Source organism: Zootermopsis nevadensis, unplaced genomic scaffold (genome assembly GCF_977971745.1).
Source record: "Zootermopsis nevadensis isolate Lab colony 2312 unplaced genomic scaffold, Znev_1.0 Znev_ptg000018l, whole genome shotgun sequence".
Taxonomy (NCBI): domain Eukaryota; kingdom Metazoa; phylum Arthropoda; class Insecta; order Blattodea; family Termopsidae; genus Zootermopsis; species Zootermopsis nevadensis.
Window position 1 is genome coordinate 602446 of NW_028259150.1, and position 23904 is coordinate 626349.

The 23904-nt window shown below is 38.8% G+C and overlaps 2 protein-coding genes across 4 annotated transcripts; one reads left to right on the forward strand and one right to left on the reverse strand.

Annotated features, from left to right (window-relative positions):
- Window positions 1–223: 223 nt before the first annotated feature.
- On the reverse strand, window positions 224–6709 carry LOC110827466 (transmembrane protein 17). Its single transcript, XM_022059175.2, has 4 exons — window positions 6651–6709; window positions 5524–5627; window positions 3488–3601; window positions 224–2584 (listed from the first exon to the last, which is right to left on the reverse strand). The coding sequence occupies exons 1-4, from the start codon at window positions 6667–6669 to the stop codon at window positions 2315–2317; spliced, it is 507 nt and encodes a 168-aa protein (XP_021914867.1). The 5' UTR covers window positions 6670–6709; the 3' UTR covers window positions 224–2314.
- Window positions 6710–6937: 228 nt separating this feature from the next.
- Window positions 6938–16416, forward strand: mRpL16 (mitochondrial ribosomal protein L16). 3 transcript variants are annotated; one of them, XM_087351027.1, is made up of 6 exons: window positions 6942–7121; window positions 7229–7292; window positions 8556–8713; window positions 9664–9795; window positions 11607–11717; window positions 15885–16416. In XM_087351027.1, the coding sequence occupies exons 1-6, from the start codon at window positions 7101–7103 to the stop codon at window positions 16098–16100; spliced, it is 702 nt and encodes a 233-aa protein (XP_087207153.1). In that variant the 5' UTR covers window positions 6942–7100; the 3' UTR covers window positions 16101–16416. The 3 variants fall into 3 exon arrangements, with proteins under 3 accessions (XP_087207154.1, XP_087207153.1, XP_021914865.1); XM_022059173.2 differs by having other exon boundaries at window positions 6944–7121; window positions 7229–7300; XM_087351028.1 differs by lacking the exon at window positions 9664–9795 and having other exon boundaries at window positions 6938–7121; window positions 7229–7300.
- Window positions 16417–23904: the final 7488 nt, after the last annotated feature.

The following is a 23904-nucleotide window of genomic DNA, read 5'->3' on the forward strand; positions in this document are numbered from 1 at the left end:
GTGAGCCATGGCTCTAAACACAGAGTAAATGATGTAAGAGGAAAGGGATGAGAAGCAGCCAGTTCTTTCAAGCTGGATGTGGACAGAATCTTTACAGCTTTATAGTGTATTCCATATTAACATGCACAGGTGCAGATGACAGTGTTATAAAAGCTATTATTACAATGCAAAAATTAGTTTTCAAGATGTACAAGGACTCTCTTAACAGAGAAAAACTTTCACATTCACCATACTACCATTTTATTGTCTGTATTTAGTATAATTGTGACTAACAGATACAATGATTGTACAGAAAACAAGATTGTAAATGTACATATAGCACAACAATAGTGATTCGTTCACCATCATTTTGCCATTAACCTTTGTTAATGGTGCTAATGATGTCAGATTTGATGAGGCAGTAGCCTTTACATAGGCAGAGCATCTATCTGGGTGTTGATGTCATGGAGATTCCCCACTGAGTCACCTCCATGTATAGGCCTTTATGAACAGTGCCCAAACCAAAATTGGAGTGTCAATAAATATTAGTAAAATTTCACAGAAGTTCACCAGTTCTCATGTTGTTACATGTGTGTGTACAGAGAAACATATGAAAGCTAACAGGCACACTTTTACTTGCAAACATGCATATAGAAAGGGCCCCTGCCCCACTACAGACTCCAGGCAAGCTGTAGTAAATGGGGTCCAAGAATCTTAGGGTGGCTCCACCCCACAGACACAGTATGTACTGATACTGGGAACGACCCATTCTTCAAGTGCCTGAGCACTGCAGGTCCAAAATTTTTGTTGGCTTGATCTATAAACATTCGGTAGGACTCCTTGGACGAGAGATCAGCCCCGTCGCAAGGCTTCTACCTGTACACAGGACAGCACAACACAGAAAAACGTGGATAAACATCCATGGCTTGAGTGAGATTCGAACCCACGGTCCCAGCGACCAAGCGGCACAAGGCCCATGCCTCAGACCGCGCGGCCACTGCGAACCCCGACACAGTATGTATGGGAAATAATGATGAGGATCCAATGGTCTTGGTTGGCCTCAATCCCATAGATCTGGGGTGGGCAGTAATGAAGGGTACCTCAGAGCCTTAGCTGACTCCACCACTAAGTTCCAGGGCAGTCATTAATTAGACTGTAAGGTCAGAGTTGGGCATGCCTCACATTACTACATGGTAACTGTCTTCCTAGGTGATATCAAAAAGGATTTTTCCATATGATCGCATGGTAACCCGTCTGGCTGGGGATTCCCTACCTAGTCACTTTTTGCATAGAGATATACATATATATCTTAATGTAAAATGCCTGATTTTGCCTAAGACTGGATTATTGTAGAAATTTTAGATAAACTTCTCAGTATCATATTTCATGAGGACCTGTTCAGCTGTTCTCGTTGTAACATACTGACAGACGTGGCAGTACTAATACTAATGCACTTCTGCAAGTCTGTTCCAATTATACCTAAAACTGACTCGTTAAAAAACGATGATTTAACATGATTGGCTAAAATTGGTGTTAATCTAGAGAAATCTAAGAATTTAACAAATTTTGGAACTAGTGTTTGTTTATTTCCATTCCAGTAAAATACTGATGCCAGCAGTAGCAACTCCAGTTGATGAGTCTGTGGTGAGTTACATATTAATTATAATTTATTTAATTTGACATTGTTTTTTGGTCCCAGCGCTGAAAAATTTATGAGATCTTGCTGCATGTCTAGTGGCCTCATAGCTGTTATTATGTTAAAATAAAATGTTTTAAATATCTAGAAATTAGCTTGCATATATAAATATTTGTGCTTCATAAAAAATTTATATTGAATAGAAGTACTGTGAGATAAATAGACAGTGGTTCTAATGGCTTTTGATAGTGGTTTAGTATTGTCAAAGGAGTATTTTCTTTTGACATTATACATTATCATCATAAAATATTTCATTGACTGGCTCAATCTTCAGGCAAAAGAAATGTTCTATAGGGTCTGCTGGATAGTGATAAGAACCAGCTTCATCTAGTGGGTCCATGGAGTACTAATTATATATATATATATATATATATATATATATATATATATATATATATATATATATATACACACACACACACACACACACACACACACACACACACACACACACACACACACACACATAAAAGATGCGGCCAGTCTCCATGATACACCTCTTTATCTTGAAAAAGTATTTATTAATGAGATCTGAGGTTCTAGTAATGCCATGTGGACTTGTACTACATTTTCAGAGGAACATTCTGCCTTCAATGTCAGGGCTTGATATTTGCGTATACTTTATACAGCAGATATATTTCAATCCAGTTTGTAGGCAAGATCAAGCCGACTCACAGAATCAGGCATGGCTTGGAACTGCATAACATGGAAATGATAAGCCTGATGCTTTGAAGCATGTCTGAGGGCAACAAATCCAGAAACCAATTGTACTGCTAAGAATGACAGCATTACTCCCTGTACAGCACGTTCAATTGGTAATGGCACGGTCTCTTCATTCACAAACAAGAACAGCTGTAGAGGCAATTGCAGAAGCAGTGATAGCATCCAGAAGCCAGCTAATTCAGGTATCTGTGTGAAACGTTAATTCAGTTAATTTCATATCGAAGAAAACTGCAATACTTGAATAAATGTTCTCTTTCAATTAAAATTTATAATAGGGCACAGTGTCAGTCCCATCAAAATATTCGTGACAAACATCAAATATTAATTAAAATGTCACTAGTAAACATTTAAATGTATTTTTTCATGTTTATGACAGAAGTATGTAACAGTCATTAGAATTACTGGTTGTAGCTTGGGTGGCAGGATTTCAGTTCTTGGAAGGTGAAATGGGAACTTATTTTTTTCACCACTATGCCCAGAATGACTGGGGCCTACTTTAACTTCTATTCAATAAGAATAATTTTTGTGAATAAAACAAGTCAATACATGAAACTGACTGACCAGTCACTTTCATCTACCACTTACGTTACTTATACTCGTGATGTATTCTTTGCTATGGAAATCACTTTATCTTCGTATTTATTTAACAGTGAGTGTTTTTTATATTTATTACCCCTGTTCCCATATTCTGTAGATGCTCACAAATAGCCATTGTGCACTTTATTCAGAACTGCATGACATTGCATGTGATAACAGTGCTGGATATATTAGTCAATTGTGTGTGTTTACTCGTGCTGTCAGTTTTTTTCATTTCAAAGTCTAGAGAAGCAGGACCCAAAAGACAAGGCAATATGGATATAAACAGGTTGTTTCATCTGGTCTAATGACCCCCGCACAAATCTGTTTCATGTTTAGCTAATGATTTCTGAACTGTAGTATATACATGGCTAACTGGGCCACAATACCATTAGAAAAGAAACTCTAATTAACAACTGTTAGGTGTGATTCATTTTTGTCTATATCATTTATCTGAGTGTTCCCTTCATAATGAATCTAACATAAGTGACATTAGTAATAAGTTTAAATTACTTTTTCTGTAAGGTTGCCCAAGTAGCCCATATACAGACGCAGGCACTCGATGCCAATCACAGCAATTAAAACAGTCACCACTGTGAAGCGATATATGTGGCTTAAGCATTCATACTGAAATTAAAACATGTTATAAAGCAGTGTTTCCTTCTCATTGTACATAGCTAATATACAGATATGCCTTTATGTAAGGCAATATGTGCTTGTTTATCCATGTCATCTTTCAAAGAATGTCCTGTAATAGGCCATGGAAATCAACGGATATATTTTAAGCAAGCAATATAATTAAGAGAAAATGTGTACTGTCAATTTTTCACACCTATACACATATTACCTCTTATGCTTATGACATAGAAAGGCAAAAGTCAAAAAAATTCCTACAATTTAATATTCTCGTTTGATCGATGGAATTTCAATATCTGATGGTTGTAAAATATTACGTAGCAGATGTTAAATTTATTGAATGACTCTCCTCTACTTTTTTGAAAAAATCTTTATAGTATAATAATATACAAGTGACTAAATACAAAACTGTCCCAGCTGTCTAATGTGTGCACTGCCCCACACTACCCATAAACAACACACATACACATATAGCCTATGCATGCATATACACTCACAGGCATACATACAGATGGGCAGACTATTTTCTGGCTGTATGCAATAGTATGACATTTCAGCAACTTATTTACAGAAAAAAAATGGGTACTTGTGGGTTATCGGGACACATCGCTTTAAAAATATGTTAGGTTAGGTTAATGTGTGTGGACAGCAATAAATAACTAAACGAACTAACAGATAACAACAACCCTACCCTAACCTACCTATTTTTAAAGTGATGTGTCCTGATAACCCACAAGTGCCAAAAAATGAAACAAAAGTATAAATCTATTTGTAAAACTGAGGGAAAAACAGAAGGTCAAAAAAGGCTAAACTTCTCACTGAGGTAAAGCTGTTTTTTGTTCAAGCATCATGTCAAAAAGATATTTTAGAGAATTAACTACAGCAAGTTAACTGTATTGGCACCTTTGTTTCTATAAACACTGTTTATACATGTGTGTGTGTCTTACATTTTCTTCATTGCAAATGTGAACATTTAATTCATGTGTGTTGGGGGGGGGGGGGGGGGGTGCTAGTTTCCGAACTAGTGCAGCTTCTCTGTCTGATTTATAATAAAAGAGTGGCACTTAATTTGTTCCAAAATACTACTTACTACATGATGCAGTAACTGGAATTTGATCTCAATTTTATAGTAATAGTATGTACCTGTTTTAATTTTCACTTAATTAAATAAAGATCAAATTTACCTGTTTGTCCATCTTACCTAAATAACATTCTGCTGATGTGTGAACCAACAAAGCTGTACATTAATGTAAAAACAGAACAGTGTATAATATGTTGGGAGAGATTAGGTAAATTTAAAAGTATCCAGTCTAATTAAATGGTGTAGGGTTCTTATGAAATCAAGGTAGTTACTCAGCTGAGAAAATTATTCTTATCTTATATAACCTGGACACTCACTAGATCCAACCTAATTTTCCAGCTATCATAACTGACACACTGTCCTTTTTTATTATGCTTACATTTTCCTATATACATGTCCAGTTGCAGAATAATATAATACTTTACTTAAAAATAGTTCTGTGGTATGAGGATATTTGACCTTACTTGGATAACTACCCCACATCACATGTCCAAGTATTCAACAAATCTGAGGCTATTTCCTCCATTTGTAACTGAATGCACCATGCTGTGTTGACATGAGCAATGACTGACATGCTACACTATTAGAACAGTAATAATCAGCAATGGGATAGTAGAATTTTGCTTAGTTCAGCCACCAAATATAGAAGACATTCATTAATTTCCGAACCAAATGCCACTTTCTTGTAAATATGCAAAGAACTATTTTTAGATATATATATATATATATATAAAATGGGTGGATTATTATTACATTGAGTGAATGATTACATTTGGATGAAACACATCATGGCTTACAACACAAATTTAATTATATACTTGGAGTTATTTACCTTCAATTGCAACATGATTATAACTGTTATCAGCCAAACTGGGAAGAAAATAACATTAAAGTATAATGACATTTGCAGAGGCAGGTTTGATACTGTTTCACTTCCTGAAAATAAGATATGAAGCATTATATATCATTATCAAAAGTAACAACTTCAAACATATCACCACTTCATTGACAGTGCAGTGACTCATTTAAGTTTATGTATAAACATGATGGAATTTATTTGTATTGAATAGATCCTTTATAGGTCTAAGTAAAGGATGTGGAACATGGAAGGTTATAACTGCATCTTGTACTTGTACTGTGGACAACAGATTTTTTGAAATGTTTCTGTTGTCACTATTAATGATAATGATAGCAAGAATAAGCTGACTAGTGGAAGATTATCAAACTCAAATAATTCCTTTTAGTGCCTGCCAAAAAATTATTCCATAAGATGGAATGGAAGCATGCTGAGCACTGTTTAGGGATAATGTATTGAATATGTTCTTTTTTGTTTCTTTTTCCAAATTAAGGTTATTGTCAATTTGTAAGCCAAGAAATGTGGTTGTTTCTACTTCTTCAATTGTTTTATCATCATATCCTATATTTTGATTGATACAAATTTTGTAGTAACAAATTTTATTAGTTTGTTTTGTAAACAATTAATGTTTGTTTGTTCAAGCTGGCAAGGACATTATTCATTGCATTTTTGAAAACGGAGTGGTTAACACTCCGTATTCGTGAGATCCCGGGTTCCAATCTCGGTCCAGAGACCGGCTTTTTTAGGTTTTCCTCAGTCCCGCCAGGCAAATGCCGGAATAGTATCATAAATTAGGTCACGACCGCTACTGAAAAAGCGTCGTTAAATAAACTACAATTAAATTGAAAGAAGTCGATTTATGGATGTGATTATATATATTCAACACATGACGAGTTTCAGAATTACTTTCAGACGATACAATGCTGCAATGCGACAAGTTTGTAACGAAAGTAATATTAAATTAAATTCTGTCTTACAGAACTATCTCAAAACCTCATGACAATTGTTTTTATTGTTACATGAAGGGCAAGAAAAAAACGTAATGTAAAAAGTTCTTTCTTACTGTAATAGTTACAGTACGCTAAAGGAACTAATACTACTACCTTTCCAGCATTCCGCCATGTTTATAATGTCTGTTTCAGACCGGGAAAATTTTAGTTGAAATGTTGGTCACATTTTAATCATAAGAAGATCATTTATAGGAGATAATCAAGAAATTGCCATGACGTTTGCAGCCAGACTGTTTAGTACAAAATCCAAGAAGACTGTCATCATCATATTTTTAAAATTAATTGTTAAGGGGGGGGGGGGGTTTAACATGTAGGGTAATAGTTAATGTAACTGGCCGCCAGAGTTTTCATTAAGTAGTTTCATTGTAGATGCTGATAGATGGCAGGACAATATGTACTTAACGTCGTAGGCTACGTGTGTTGCTAACCGTAGACATTGTGTCAATGTATCTGTTTTGTTCCTCAGTATTTACATCAGTAATAAACCTTTCATTTATTCGTTAACATTTATAAGTAAAGTAACCATGCAATATTACCGCGTGGATGTTTTCAGGAAACTTCTATGTACGTTCAACTGCAATTTTAGATGGAATCATGAATTATGCACGTAATAATAATGAATAAATGTTTTAATATCATATCAGATAATGTTAAATGTTTTATATTTATAGGTAATAATGCCACACCAAATATTATACAAGTGGCAGGAGTCAACTATTTTGCACCACCACCGAAGTACGATCGTAAGTTTGTTGGCATGCAGTACATTTAAACCAGGGGCAGGCAAATTGGCTCATTGATACTGAAAGATGGAAATGAAGAAAATACGCCTTTAGTGTTATAAGTAAAAATCAGATAATTATATTTGATTGTTACCGTAACATAAGATCTTGGTAACACATAAAGCAGGGCTGTCACATGAATAAGCACATCATCATGAAGGCATATAAAAGGGTGCAGGTAAAGATTTATAAAGTGAAGTTTTCGCGGCGACCGAAGTTGATGAAAGACTCTCGGGCAACAAGCCGTGTCAGATGGCTGAATGTTGAATGAACCATTTCTTCTGCTCTCGAAACATTGGTGGAAGAAATGGTTCATTTACCATTCACCCGCCTGATACGACTTGTTACCCAAGAGTCTTTCATCAAGGTAAAGATGTACTATACTAGATTGAGCTCCACACCCTGATTACAGCACCAGTGGTGAAACAAACAAGAATCTCTGCTCTTTCAGGAAATGAAATCCAGCTGACTAAGCTATCCCAAGTGTTACAGACTTATAATTATGTACATGCTACTTCTGCTAAATGAATAAGGTGAATGGTGAAATAAAATCCTGTGGAATGAAATTATCTTGATAGTGAATGCATGTTTGAAATGAGCTGCATATAATTGCTGTCCTTACATAAATGGAATATGCCTTTCATTTCTCTTCACCTTCATTAGGCCATCTCATACCTACACAATGCCACCAGAGGTCCTGTGAGACAAGTTTATCAAATAGTATTAATTTCAGGTACAAAATGTAATTGTCAAGTGTGATAGCACAAGTAGTAAGGTGATTGGCGAGAGGATGGATGGTAGAGTTAAATTGTTGATGTTTGCTTGGATTTTTAGATGCATTCACAGTTAAGTTGCAAAAATGCATCGGCTAGCTTTGCCAAATCTGCTTGTCACTTGTAACAACTGAAGAAAAAGTGAACAGATTTTTAATGAAATTTGATATTGGGGAGTTTTTAGTATGTTGTTATGTTGTGCAAACATTTCCTGACATGTTTTCATTACCACCATGTGCAAAATGTCTTTTGGTACTTGCCCAGTCCCCTTTCCAATTTGTACCAGTACTATTTCTGTGAGATGTGACTGGAGAGAGGGAACTGGAATTTCTTGCATCTAATACCTAGAATGTTTGGAGCTTTATGCCCATGCTCTTTATATGCATCATAAGGTTAGGAACAGGGGCAACATTACCTATTAATTTATATTTTCGTCTGTTTAGATGTTGAGTTTCCAGAAAGATCTAAACTCAGATATATGGATAAAGTGCCACTGATACACGGAAACATGCGACCTCCAAAGATGACTAAGAGCCTGAAGTTTATGCGTGGACCAGAAACGGTTCACAATTTTCTTCTTCATCAGCAGTTTGGGATTATTGTAAGTATAATCACATTTAACAATATTTTCTGAGTGATATATTGCTGTTTAAGCTGCTACAGTTGCACAGCTAAATATGATGCTTGTAGGACAAAGTTAAATAATATTAAATAATAACAACAACAGTTGTAATAGTAGTAACAATAACAACAACAATGACAATGATTGTGATGATGATGATGACAACAGTAGCAACAATGATAAAATGTAGTGCCAAATTTTAAACTTGTGGATGACCAGTACAATGCACTATTCTTTAGAAGACAAATATTTTTGTACTCACCACTGCAAACATCTCAAATTCTACTAAATCTTCAATATGTTTGACATTCAAAATAGTGTATAAATGACATTTAAATAAGTTGATCTCACACGATCAGTATGTAATAAATTTGAATGGTGTAGCAGTGTTCAAGCTGAGCAAATTACTGAATAACTTGCGCTATATTTTGCCTTACCTATTCTTGATGTTGGATAATGCAGCTGTAATTATCAAGGTTATCACTAAGAGGTTATGTCATGCTATGTGTTATATTGGGCACAACATAGAAGGTTGAATGCACGTTAGGTTACACTTTCGAGCGTCTAATCGTTAGAAAGTAAAATGAATAGAAATAATTCTCTTACTTTTATGCAAGTATAATTTTTGTGCAAAGAATTATTTGTAATGTTATTTCTTAACTTTATTACTTTTTCTTGTACAGGAGATTAATTTTAACTGATACTCTTTTAATACCCAATGCATTTCATATTATCATTTAATGAAATTGAATAAGTAACAGCGTTTTAACAATGAAATGCATTATTAATTACACTCTTTATAGAAGAATATATACTATGTTTCTTACATTTTTATTACATTTATTAAAAAATATGTATTTTTCATATCTCCTTATTGACACTTTTCCTATTCCATAAAGTTACTTGTTTATTTGTGTGCTTAAAAATAGGCATTAAGTGGAGGTCGTATGAAATGGGGTCATTTTGAAATGGTTCGCCTAGGAGTTTTACGAAAGATGGATCAAAATCGAATGTTTGCTGTATGGAGAATTGATGCACCATGGCAACCAATTACAAAAAAGGTACCTGGCAACTCTTTCTTTGTCTTCTATTGTTGCTGATTTGTAAGTGATTTGACCATAATTGGTTTGTCTCTCGGCAGCACTGGAATAACCAAGAATTTATGAATTCATGTAATGGCACTATAATAATACTCCAGCCATTCAACCTTCTTCTTCTAATTCTTCTAGTGGCTCTCCAGTCGGTATTCGGTCCATGGCCTCCTCAATTCTCCTCTTCCATTCGGTCCTCTGTTAGGTCCGTCTGTCCGAGGCTTTGATCGAGGTTTCGAAACATCTTCCTTTTTACAGTGCAAGATTGTTAGCCTTGCGACCAACCCCCAACCTGGAGGACCATCAAAATTTGATTCTGAGAAACAGGTCTCTTTGAGGTCCTTTTCTGTGCTCCATTTTTGTTCTGTGTCATGATGTGATTCAAGTCTATGGGTCCATAGGTCATAAGTCCTTAAAACATTTTTAGTTTTATTCTGATTCTCTTGAATGTAATATTGTTAGCAGTATGTGTTTGAGGACCATTGAGACATTTGTATTCCTTCTGATGTCCTGGTTTATTATTGAGATGCTTTCAAAATTTTCTTTTTTGGGAATTGTGGTGAATTGCATGCCAGTGGTCATAATTTTTCCAGAGTTGGCTGAAATGTTTGTTTTTTAATGTTATAAAAGATATGTTATTACTACAAAGGTAACTTCATGAGACTGTTTGTTAGCTGTACTGAGATAATTAATTTACAGTGTAACTGTGCTGGGTTTGGTTCAGACTTTTTGAATTTCTTCTTAAGTGCAGAATTTAATTTCATGGGCATTACTTCAAGTTTCTTAAATGTGATGGGAGTTAGAATTAGTGTACATGACATGCTCATAAATAAAGCATCATAGACTGCATTTCATATTTATTATGCACTTTGTTGTAATACCCATAATTTATATCCCAAAGTTTGTTAAGAGGACAGAAGTAAAAATAATGTTGCATTATAGCAATCAGTAATATTTTGTAACAAGAAGCAGAGCACCATATGGGATTTTCCGAGAGAGATAGTGAAAGTAATTCATTATCGGCTAGCTGGGGTAGACTATCTTTTCTATAAAAGTTACATATATTTTATAATATATAATGCAAATTGTAATTGAGAAACTAATAAGGAACAGTATACAAATATAAATTGCTTCTCAGTTGTGTAAAAGCTTTTTGTTACTATATAAAATAATCACTTTTAAAAACTTACTTACGTATATTTGTACAAAGAATTTGTTTTATTGGACCCACAACTTACAACATACAGAAATATATGCAAAATAAATTGTAGGCTGGATGACAAGGGTTTCATTCCCAGCAGGGGGAGATATTTTACTCTTAACTGTTGCATCACATTTGCTCTGGGGCCCATCCAAACTCCTTTATAATGTTAAAACTTTGCATACCGTGTGGTGTATTAGAATATAAAATAAGTAAACATACAACTATTAACACTATAAAAAGACACTATTGCCATGTTGCAATAGTGTCTTTTTATAGTGTTAATAGTTGTTTGTTTACTTATTTTATATACCTTTATAATGGATACCAGAGGCTCTTTCCTTGATGATAAAGCGACTGGGTTGTGAAGCTTACAGCAAACCTCTATCTAGTGCTGAGGTTGGGAATATGTGGAGTTGTATCTTCTCTCCTATTACACCTTTATGGCGTAATGCTTAATTAAACATGGGGACAATTTTATGTTTGCTTTTACTATTAAGTACCTACTAACTTTTATTGCTACTATATTATACAATTTCAGTGCAATTTATTGTTCAATGAAGCACTCTTGACCTTTCAGGGCCTGGGTCAGCGTATGGGTGGTGGCAAGGGACCTATTGACCACTATGTAACACCTGTCAAAGCAGGAAGAGTCATTATAGAAATGGGAGGAAAGTGTGAATTTGTAGAAGTAAGTTATGTATTTTAATTGCTATCTCCTGATAAATTATTTAAGATATATGTAGTCCATGTGTATGTTGCCCGTGCGCATGTGCACATACACACATGTCCAGATATTGCAGTGGAGTGTACTTTCAAGGATCTTGTTGGCACATGCGTGGGTGCACATACACACATGTCCAGATATTGCAGTGGAGTGTACTTTCAAGGATCTTGTTGGCACATGCGTGGAGAGCTAGATTCCAGGTCCAAGGAAGGCGCGTATTTTGTGCTGTAGTCAGCCACTTGCTACGCTTACATTCCTGATATGATATAAAAGGTATATTCCATGTAAAGTTCTCCCATGTGTATGAAAAGAACAACAAATTTGAAACTACTGCGGTTTCCCTGTGCAATTCCTGCCTGTTTTCTACTTGAGAGGTATAATAGTTTATCATTTATTGTTTCTGTAGAGTAAAATTTGCATATCATTGTATTATTGCATAAATTACCACCTGCATTATATTTGTTTACGGGCATTTACATTATTTGTTTAAAAACAAGGTGATTTGATATTAGACAAGCATGTTTTAGCGGTGAGTTATACATTAAAAAATACTGAAATAAATTTGTAAATGTGGGTCAAAAATCGATAGTTTTTAAATTTGGGCCTATCTTACATGCTGGAATTTGGTGTATGAAGTTCCTGGTGAGCATAACTAGTGGCCATACACAGATTGAACACACAGCTGTATGGCAATTGGTGTTTCCTATTATTATTGAAATGTCATAAGTGAATAGTGCAATAGAAGTGTACCAGTCAGTCACCATCCAACTGCACTATCATCTGGCAGATGTTGAGATTAAGACTGGTGAGGGGCATTTGTGTTGAATTGAAAGGTGAAGATTTCTGTCTTCTGGGTTGTTGCGCTGTGTAATATGGTAGATGTTTACCAACGTTTCAGAGGTCATACTGCCTCCGTCATCAGAGTATGAAGATTTCTGTCTTCTGGGTTGTTGCGCTGTGTAGTCTGGTAGATGTTTACCAACGTTTCTGAGGTCATAATGCCTTCGTCATCAGAGTATGAAGATTTCTGTCTTCTGGGTTGTTGCGCTGTGTAGTCTGGTAGATGTTTACCAACGTTTCTGAGGTCATAATGCCTTCGTCATCAGGGCGATGAGTATGAAGATTTCCGTCTTCTGGGTTGTTGCGCTGTGTATTATGGTAGATGTTTACCAACGTTTCAGAGGTCATACTGCCTCCGTCATCAGAGTATGAAGATTTCTGTCTTCTGGGTTGTTGCGCTGTGTAGTCTGGTAGATGTTTACCAACGTTTCTGAGGTAATAATGCCTTCGTCATCAGCGCGATGAGTATGAAGATTTCCGTCTTCTGGGTTGTTGCGCTGTGTATTATGGTAGATGTTTACCAATGTTTCAGAGGTCATACTGCCTCCGTAATCAGAGTATGAAGATTTCTGTCTTCTGGGTTGTTGCGCTGTATAGTCTGGTCGATGTTTACCAACGTTTCTGAGGTCATAATGCCTCCGTCATCAGGGCGATGAGTATGAAGATTTCTGTCTTCTGGGTTGTTGCGCTGTGTAGTCTGGTAGATGTTTACCAACGTTTCTGAGGTCATAATGCCTTCGTCATCAGGGCGATGAGTATGAAGATTTCTGTCTTCTGGGTTGTTGCGCTGTGTATTATGGTAGATGTTTACCAACGTTTCAGAGTCATACTGCCTCCGCCATCAGAGTATGAAGATTTCTGTCTTCTGGGTTGTTGCGCTGTGTAGTCTGGTCGATGTTTACCAACGTTTCTGAGGTCATAATGCCTCCGTCATCAGGGCGAAGAGTATGAAGATTTCTGTCTTCTGGGTTGTTGCGCTGTGTATTATGGTAGATGTTTACCAACGTTTCAGAGGTCATACTGCCTCTGCCATCAGAGTATGAAGATTTCTGTCTTCTGGGTTGTTGCGCTGTGTAGTCTGGTCGATGTTTACCAACGTTTCTGAGGTCATAATGCCTCCGTCATCAGGGCGAAGAGTATGAAGATTTCCATCTTCTGGGTTGTTGCGCTGTGTATTATGGTAGATGTTTACCAACGTTTCAGAGGTCATACTGCCTCTGCCATCAGAGTATGAAGATTTCTGTCTTCTGGGTTGTTGCGCTGTGTAGTCTGGTAGATGTTTACCAACGTTTCTGAGGTCATAATACCTTCGTCATCAGGGCGATGAGTATGAAGATTTCCGTCTTCTGGGTTGTTGCGCTGTGTATTATGGTAGATGTTTACCAACGTTTCAGAGGTCATACTGCCTCCGTCATCAGAGTATGAAGATTTCTGTCTTCTGGGTTGTTGCGCTGTGTAGTCTGGTAGATGTTTACCAACGTTTCTGAGGTAATAATGCCTTCGTCATCAGCGCGATGAGTATGAAGATTTCCGTCTTCTGGGTTGTTGCGCTGTGTATTATGGTAGATGTTTACCAATGTTTCAGAGGTCATACTGCCTCCGTAATCAGAGTATGAAGATTTCTGTCTTCTGGGTTGTTGCGCTGTATAGTCTGGTCGATGTTTACCAACGTTTCTGAGGTCATAATGCCTCCGTCATCAGGGCGATGAGTATGAAGATTTCTGTCTTCTGGGTTGTTGCGCTGTGTAGTCTGGTAGATGTTTACCAACGTTTCTGAGGTCATAATGCCTTCGTCATCAGGGCGATGAGTATGAAGATTTCTGTCTTCTGGGTTGTTGCGCTGTGTATTATGGTAGATGTTTACCAACGTTTCAGAGTCATACTGCCTCCGCCATCAGAGTATGAAGATTTCTGTCTTCTGGGTTGTTGCGCTGTGTAGTCTGGTCGATGTTTACCAACGTTTCTGAGGTCATAATGCCTCCGTCATCAGGGCGAAGAGTATGAAGATTTCTGTCTTCTGGGTTGTTGCGCTGTGTATTATGGTAGATGTTTACCAACGTTTCAGAGGTCATACTGCCTCTGCCATCAGAGTATGAAGATTTCTGTCTTCTGGGTTGTTGCGCTGTGTAGTCTGGTAGATGTTTACCAACGTTTCAGAGGTCATACTGCCTCCGTAATCAGAGTATGAAGATTTCTGTCTTCTGGGTTGTTGCGCTGTGTAGTCTGGTCGATGTTTACCAACGTTTCTGAGGTCATAATGCCTCCGTCATCAGGGCGAAGAGTATGAAGATTTCCATCTTCTGGGTTGTTGCGCTGTGTATTATGGTAGATGTTTACCAACGTTTCAGAGGTCATACTGCCTCTGCCATCAGAGTATGAAGATTTCTGTCTTCTGGGTTGTTGCGCTGTGTAGTCTGGTAGATGTTTACCAACGTTTCTGAGGTCATAATACCTTCGTCATCAGGGCGATGAGTATGAAGATTTCCGTCTTCTGGGTTGTTGCGCTGTGTATTATGGTAGATGTTTACCAACGTTTCAGAGGTCATACTGCCTCCGTCATCAGAGTATGAAGATTTCTGTCTTCTGGGTTGTTGCGCTGTGTAGTCTGGTCGATGTTTACCAACGTTTCTGAGGTCATAATGCCTCCGTCATCAGGGCGATGAGTATGAAGATTTCTGTCTTCTGGGTTGTTGTGCTGTGTAGTCTGGTAGATGTTTACCAACGTTTCAGAGGTCATACTGCCTCCGTCATCAGAGTATGAAGATTTCTGTCTTCTGGGTTGTTGCGCTGTGTAGTCTGGTTGATGTTTACCAACGTTTCTGAGGTCATACTGCCTCCGTCATCAGGGCGATGATTATGAAGATTTCCGTCTTCTGGATTGTTGCGCTGTGTAGTCTGGTAGATGTTTACCAACGTTTCAGAGGTCATACTGCCTCCGTCATCAGAGTATGAAGATTTCTGTCTTCTGGGTTGTTGCGCTGTGTAGTCTGGTTGATGTTTACCAACGTTTCTGAGGTCATACTGCCTCCGTCATCAGGGCGATGATTATGAAGATTTCCGTCTTCTGGATTGTTGCGCTGTGTAGTCTGGTCGATGTTAACATCGACCAGACTACACAGCGCAACAACGCAGAAGACAGAAATCTTCATACTCACCGCTGTGAAAACCTCATATCTTACACTTGAAAGGTGGTTTTTGTGTATGAACATGCCTTCTGTACAAGGGTGCAAGAATGTTCACCAGTATTCACTGATATTGAATCATCCTGTATAATTAATTTTCATCTACCAGGTACAACCCATCCTAGAGTTGGTGGCTCATAAATTACCATTTGCAGCCAAGGTAGTGAGTCAGCAGATGATGCAAGAAATGGCCGAAGAGGAAGAGAGATCAGAAAAGGAGAATTTAAATCATTATACATTTAAATATGTTATACAGAACAATTTAGGGGGATGTCACAATTGGATATCACCCTATGACAAAAAATGGTTTGGAAAATATTTATAATTACTTTGATCAGTGATTTGTTTGTATTTAATGTGAGCTGATGGACCTTGATGCAATTATTCATATCTAATGTCAGACTGAATACATCGCTACAGATTGCTAAAAATCTTTCTTGTTATTTAACTAATAATTTTTGTATATTCTGTTATTCTTATATCAACTGATGCATGAAGCTCTTGATTCTTCTTGATAAAGTATTTACAGACACATGGAAGGTTTTTAATTTAGTTTTATATCAATTTGTAATACTTTGAAGTCATCCTTTAAAAAGGAACATAATATAGTGACACTTTATAAATATTACCATTATTGCTCAGACGTTTTCAACCACTTTAATTATGCCAGACATCGGAATGTACGCCTTGGAAAGTTTCTCCTTGGTAACACTGCCCCAACACGCCGCAATGAATCTACCTAGGCCACTGGCCAGCCCACCACTTGGAATTATTGTTATTAACTGCAAATGGGTTTATACCCGGTGGCAGTGGTGCTACAATAAGACACAAACAAAACAACATACATCACACAAAATAAAAACGCAACAGATAACTTAAAAAATAATACCAACTAGACATAAGACAGTAACAGTAATGAATTACATACGTCATTAACTGATGCACTCACATTTCATCAGGACCTTCTCTTCTCTTCACTTCACTACACTTATGAAGCCTTCCCATCCTCACCCCACTTTACCCCCCTTCACTGCACCCACCCATTTATTCCGTTCACTTCAGCTCATTTATCACTTTCCTAACCTTCATACTAAAAGTACTTGGTTTACAGGAGAGAGTCCCTAAAACATCCACAGGTAGCTGGTTCCAGACTTGGATGGTCCTATTTACAAAGGAATATTTCCCGATATCTGTCCTTTGCTTTCTACTCTTAAATTTCCGAATATGATCGACCCTGGCCTTTGCAATCTGTCACATATAGCCTTCCATGCCTATTCTCCCGTACACGCTTTGAAGAGAGCACATATACGTGCTATCTTTCTACGCTGTGCCAGGGTTCCCCAGTTCGAATCGCTCCTATGATATGCAAATTTACATGCTTTCTTTTGAACCCGTTCTAACGCATTTATCTGTCCCTCCCTGTAAGGATCCCAGCTCGCCGCCCCATATTCCAGAATCGGACGCACTAGTGATGTGTAGGCTAGACTTTTAGTGTTACTATTTCCCTTTTTGAGAACATGCATTGTAAAATGAAGTGCCTTCCAGGCTTTCTTCACCGTATAATTTACTTGATCAGCCCAGCATAAATCGCTGCTTAAGAGTATTCCCAAGTATTTACAACTGCTCACTTCCGGAATTACTTGGTCCCGTGACGAATAGTTTAGTGGTTCCTTCATCCGAAACGAACTGCCTTTTACTTGGATTAATTTTCAACCGCCCACTCCCCCAGATTGTTCAGATCCATCTGCATCTTTTCTATATTTTTACTATTTATAATTTTCCTATATATTATGCAGTCATCTGCAAGAAGTCTAATAGTCGATTCAGTGTTCCTCCAAATATCATTTACGTATGCTAGGAATAGAAGTGGACCCAATACACTCCCTTGCGGTACACCTGACATTACTCTGACTTCCTCTAATAATTGCTCTCCTGCTCTAACTCTCTGCGTTCGGCCCAAAAGGAATTCCCTTACCCATACGACTACTCTCGAGTTCACGCCTGATGCCGCGATTTTCAAAGGCCTTCAAAAAATCTGTTATAATAGCGTCTAACCTACCTCCGTTATCCAGTGTGTCTGCAATGTCCCGGCAAACCGCGATTACTTGACTTTTACATGAATATCCCGGCCTGAAACCATGTTGACCTTCGAATAACCAGTTCTTTTCCTCCCAGACTTTCCTCAGGTATGATGCTGTAACATGTTCCAATTGTTTGCAGACCACCGAGGTTAAGCTGACCGGTCTGTAATTTGTGACCAATGATCGATCACCACCTTTGTACCACTATGGCTTATTTCCAATCCCTTGGTATAGTGGCATTATTATTGTTACGTCCAATAATCGCGCAAGGTATGGAATCATGGCTTCCCCACCCAGTTTTAGAATTTCACCAGAAACACTGTCTGGCCCTACTGATTTGTTTTTTCCTATCTCTGTTAGCCTTTTCCTAATGATTTTAGTACTAATGGAGAAGGGTTCGCCTGAGTTAGCGCATTGTATATGCGGGATGCTACGCTCGCAGCTAAATACCGAAGAATAATAGAAATCAAGGGAGTTGGCCTTTTCTGTCTAATCAGTAATGAGCCGTCCATTACCATCTTTGTTCGCCAGAATATTTTCCCTGTTTCCTTTACTCTGTTTTACATACTTGTAGAAATCAGTCCAGCATTTACATTCATTTCTTAATATTGACCTTCAAAATGTTTCCTGCCCATTTTGTTGAGCTAATAGCAACTGCTTTGATAGTCGTTTCAGTTCCTCTTGGTGCTGTTGTCCTAATTGTCAGCTGTTATATGTTTTTCTGACCTTTGACAAAAAATTCGAACTATTTGAAAAAATTTTGAAGTTGAAATTTTTCAAATTTTGTTAGTTTTGTTCGCTTTTTTTTAGACAATTTCCAGCATTCTTCGATTTTTTGGAATTTTTTTAAAAATTTGAAATTATTTTTCAAAATACTCCCCACTCGTTTCCTGCCGGACCCTATCTCTGTAGTACGCTGTCTTTGAAGGACGCGGTCTCCGACATACTCGGTTTCTACACTATCCGGTCTCTCTATTACCCGGTCTTTGACGAGTCGTCACTGCAAAGCCCGGTCCGGAAGAGACAGGGTGAGGCAGGACCAAGTGCGGCAGAGACCAATTGAGGCACAGACTAAGTCCGACAAAGACCAATTGAAACAGACCGGGTGAGACAGAGACTGAAACCAGCAGAGACCGAGGCGGGCAGACACCGGTTTTTGGGAATATTGGGAAAAAATTAAGTTTGCAAAATTTTCGAAAAATAAAAAAATACTGGAATCTGTAACGCGCACAAAACCAAAAGTTATCGAAATATGTGGAGAAATTGGTGAATTTTAAATTTCTCAGATTTTTTATTTTGTTCGCTTTTTAGACAATTTCCAGCATTTTTCAATTTCTTGAAAATTTTGAAAATTATTTCAAAATTCTCCCCATCCGATCCCTGCCGGAACCTGTATCTGCTGGAGCAGGTCTCTGTCATACCCTGTCTCTCAGGGACGCGGTCTCTGCCAGACTCGGTCTCTACACTATCTGGTCCCTATACGAGGTGCGATCGGAAAGTTTCAAGACTGTGTCAATAGAGGGCGAACCGGATGTAGTACGAGCTTTTGCCGCTAGGGGGTGCGGCCTACATTCATAGTGAATCAGTGTGCCAGCCGGCATCATCGAATTAGCGTTTGTTTCTTAGTTACGGGCGTTTTGGTAGTGCATTACACCGACCATCCTGCGATTTCGGAATGGCGTGTGCATCAAATTTTGCCAAAGACTCTCCAAAACGGCTACGGAAACCTATGAAATGCTAAAGCAAGCATTTGGGGAGTCCGCAATGGGTCGTGCACAAACTTTTGTGTGGCATTCACGTCTTAAAAATGGTCGAACCTCTGTCGATGATGACGAGCGTTCTGGACGACCATCTTCGAGCACAACGCCCGAAAATGTTACGAAGATTCGGCAGGCCATTCACGAAGCTCGACGTCGTACCATCAATGACTTGTGCGACATTGTTGGGATAGGCTATGGGACCTGTCAGCTGATTCTAAAGGAAGAACTCCACATGCGACGCATCCTGTCTGAGGACCAGAAGCAGAATCGACTTCTCGTTTGTCAGGAGCTCAAAGATCTTGCAAGAACCGACCCCAACTTCCTTTCTAAGCTCCGTGTGACTTCTTCCTCTTCCCAAAGATGAAAATTCAGCTAAAGGGAAGGAGATTTGAGACGATAGAAGAGATTCAGGCAGAATCGCAGATGGTGCTTGACAGGCTGACAAAGAAAGATTTCCAGGGATGCTTCCAGGCTTGGCAGCGGCGCTGGGATCGTTGTGTTCACTCCCAGGGGAACTACTTCGAGGGTGATGGATGAATTTAATACCTGAGATAAGTGACACTGGTTTTGGAGAATTTTGAAAATGAATTCAAAATTCTCGAAAAAATAAAAAATAACTGGAATTTGTCTAAAACGCGCACAAAACCAAAACTTTTCGAAATTTTTGAAATTTTTTTGAAGTTGAAATTTTTCAAATTTTGTTACTTTTGTGCGCTTTGTAGAAAATTTCCAGCATTTTCGTTTTTTGAAACTTTGACATTTTTTTAAAAATTCTCCCCACCAGTTCCCCTCCGGAACCAGTCTCTTCCGGACCCGGTATCAGTTGCAGCCTGTCTGACTAACGCGGTCTCTTCCAGACTCGGTCTCTAATCGATCTGGTCTCTGATGGGCCGTCACTGCAAAGCCCGGAAATGGGAGAGACAGGGTGAGGCAGGTAAGGAGAATTTTGAAAAAAAAAATTCTATTAAGATTTTCTAAAAATGCTGAAATTTTTCTAAAAAGCGTTAAAACACAAATTTTTCGAAATATTTAAAAAAAATTGAATTTGAAATTTTTCATTAGTTTTGAACGCTTTCTAGGCAATTTCCAGAATTTTTCGAATTTTGATAATTTTAGAAGTTTTTTAAATTCCCCCACTCGTTCCGTGACGGAAGCTGTCTCTTGTCGGTGCCGGTCTCTGTCGTACTGTCGCTGTCGGAAAAGGACTGTGTCAGTCTACACACAATCCAAAAAGGGAAAAAATAAAATTTTTGAGAAAATTCACATTCAAAATTATTTCGAATTTTTAAAAAATATTTAGTATTGTGCGCTTCTCACACAATTCCCAGCATTTTATGATTTTTCGAAAATTTTCGAATTTTTAAAAATTTCTGTTAAAATTCTTCCTACCTGATGCCTTGCAGAACCGGTCTCTGTCGGACAGTCTCTTATGTACTGTGTCTCTGACGAACGCGGTCGTTTCCTCACACGGCCTCTGAAGTGCAGTCTCTGAAAAGCCGAGGTGCGGTAGTCACCGCGTAAGGCAAAGACCGAGACGGGCGGAGACACGGTCGGCCATACACCGAGTCATGCAGAGGCAGGTTGTTGCAGACAGCGAAGTAGTCAGCAAGCGGGTGATGCAGAGTCCGAGTCCGGCAGAGACAGGGTGAGGCATGCACCGAGGGTTGCATTCATCTCATGGAAAGAGTCATTAAAAAATTATAAAAAATTTAAAATTATTCGAAAAATCAAAAAATGCTGCAAATTGTATGAAAGGGTAAAAAACATTTTTTTTAAAAAATTCTAAAAGAATTTTGAAAGTGAAATTCTTCAAAAAAATGTTTTTTCCGCTTTTTGGATAATTTACAACTTTTTGGTTTTTCGAAATTTTAAAAATTCCTGTCAAAATTCTTCCCACCTGATGCCTTGCAGAACCGGTCTCTGTCGGACTGTCTCTTATGTGCTGTGTCTCTGACGAACGCGGTCGTTGCCTCACTTAGCCTCTGTCGTGCAGTCTCAAAAAAGCCGAGGTGCGGCAGTCACGGCCACTGACGTGCAGACACCGCGTAAGGCAGAGACCGAGACGGACAGAGACACGGTTGGCCATACATCCAGTCCTGCAGAGGCCGGAAGTTGCAGACAGCCTGACAGTCAGCAACCGGGTGAGGTAGAGGCCAAGTCCGGCCGAAACAGGGTGAAGCAATCACCGAAGCTGACGTATATCTCATGGAGAGAGTTTTGAAAAAGTTTGAAGATTTTCAAATTTTTCGAAAAATAAAAAATGCAAATTGTCTGATAAGCGCACAGAATCAAAAACATTTGAAAAATTCGGAAAATATTTTGTTTTGTGCGCTTTTTGAATAATTTCCAACATTTTTATATTTTTAGGAAATTTTCTAAATTTTAAAAATTTCTATCAAAATTCTTCCCACCTGATACCTTGCAGAACCGGTATATGTCGGAGTGTCTCTTGTGTACTGTGTCTCTGACGAAAGCGGTCTTTGCCTCACACGGCCTCTGTCGTGCAGTCTCTAAAAGGCCGAGGTGGCGCAGTCACCGCGTAGGGCAGTGACGGAGAAGGGGAGAGACACGGTTGGCCACACATCGAATCCTGCAGTGGCCGGTTGTTGCAGACAGCGATGCAGTCAGCAACCGGGTGAGATAATGATCGAGGCCGGCAGAAATACGGTGAGGCATTCACCGAGGGTTGCATTCATTTCATGGGAAGAGTTTTGAGAAGTCCTCCTGTCCCAAGTCTTGAGAAGACACTTGTCCCAAGTCTTGAGAAGTCACTTGTCTCAAGCCTTTAGAAGTCATTCGTACCAAGCCTTGAGAAGTCACTTGTCCCAAGGTTTGAGAAGTCACTCGTCCCAAGCCTTGAGAAGTCACTTGTCCCAAGTCTTGAAAAGACACTTGTCCCACGTCTTGAGAAGTCACTTGTCCCAAGTCTTGAGAAGACACATGTCCCAAGTCTTCAGAAGTAACTTGTCCCAAGTCTTGAGAAGTCACTTGCCCAAGTCTTGAGAAGTCACTTGTCCCAAGCCTTGAGAAGTTACTTGTCCAAGTTTTCAGAAGACACTCGTCCCAAGCCTTGAGATGTCACTCGTCCCAAGCCTTGAAAAGTCAACTGTCCCAAGACTTGAGAAGTCACTCGTCCAAAGTTTTGAGATTTCACAAGTCCCAACTCTTGAGAAGTCACTCGTCCCAAGCTTTGAGAAGTCAATTGTCCCAAGTTTTCAGAAGTCACTTGACCCAAGTCTTCAGAAGTCACTCGTCCCAAGCCTTGAGATGTCACTCGTCCCAAGCCTTAATGTCATTCGTCCCAAGCCTTGAGAAGTCACTCGTCTCAAGTTTTGAGATTTCACTTGTCAAAACTCTTGAGAAGTCACTCGGCCCAGGTCTTGAGAAGTCACTCGTCCCATGTCTTGAGAAGTCACTCGTCCCAAGCCTTGAGAAATCACTCGTCGCAAGCCTAGAGAAGTCAATCGTCCCAAACCTTGAGAAGTCACTTGTCCCAAGTCTAGAGAAGTCATTTGTCCCAAGCCTTGAGAAGTGACTTGTCCCAAGCCTTGAGGAGACACTTGACTCAAGCCTTGAGAAGTCACTTGTATCAAGTCTTGAGAAGTCAATTTTCCCACGTCTTGAGAAGTCACTTGTCCCATGTCTTGAGAAGTCACTTGTCCTAAGTCTTGAGAAGTCACTTGTCCCAAGTCTTGAGAAGTCATTTGTTCCAAGCCTTGAGAAGTCTCTTGTCCCAAGTCTAATGAATTCACTTGTCCTAAAGCCTTGAGAAGTCACTAGTCCCAAGTCTTGAGAAATCACTTGTCCCAAGTATTCAGAAATCACTTGTCCCAAGCCTTGAGAAGTCACTCGTCCCAAGCCTTGAGAAGACACTCGTTCCAGGATTGAGAAGTCACTCGTCCCAGGTCTTGAGAAGTCACTTGTCCCAATTATTGGGAAGTCTCTTGTCCCAGGTCTTTAGAAGTCACTCGTCCCAAGCCATGAGAAGTAACTCGTCCTAAGCCTTGAGAAGTCTCTCGTCCCAAGTCTTGAGAAGTCACTTGTCCCAAGTCTTGAGGCGTCACTTGTCCCAAGCCTTGTGAAGTCGCTTGTCCCAAGCGTTGAGAAGACACTCAACCCAAACCTTGAGAAGTCACTCGACGTAAGTCTTGAGAAGTCACATGTTCCAAGTCTTGAGAAGTCACTCGTTCCAAGTCTTGAGAAGTCAAATGTCGCAAGTCTTGAGAAGTCACTTGTCCCAACTCTTGAGAAATCACTTGTCCCAAGCCTTGAGAAGTCACTTGTCCCA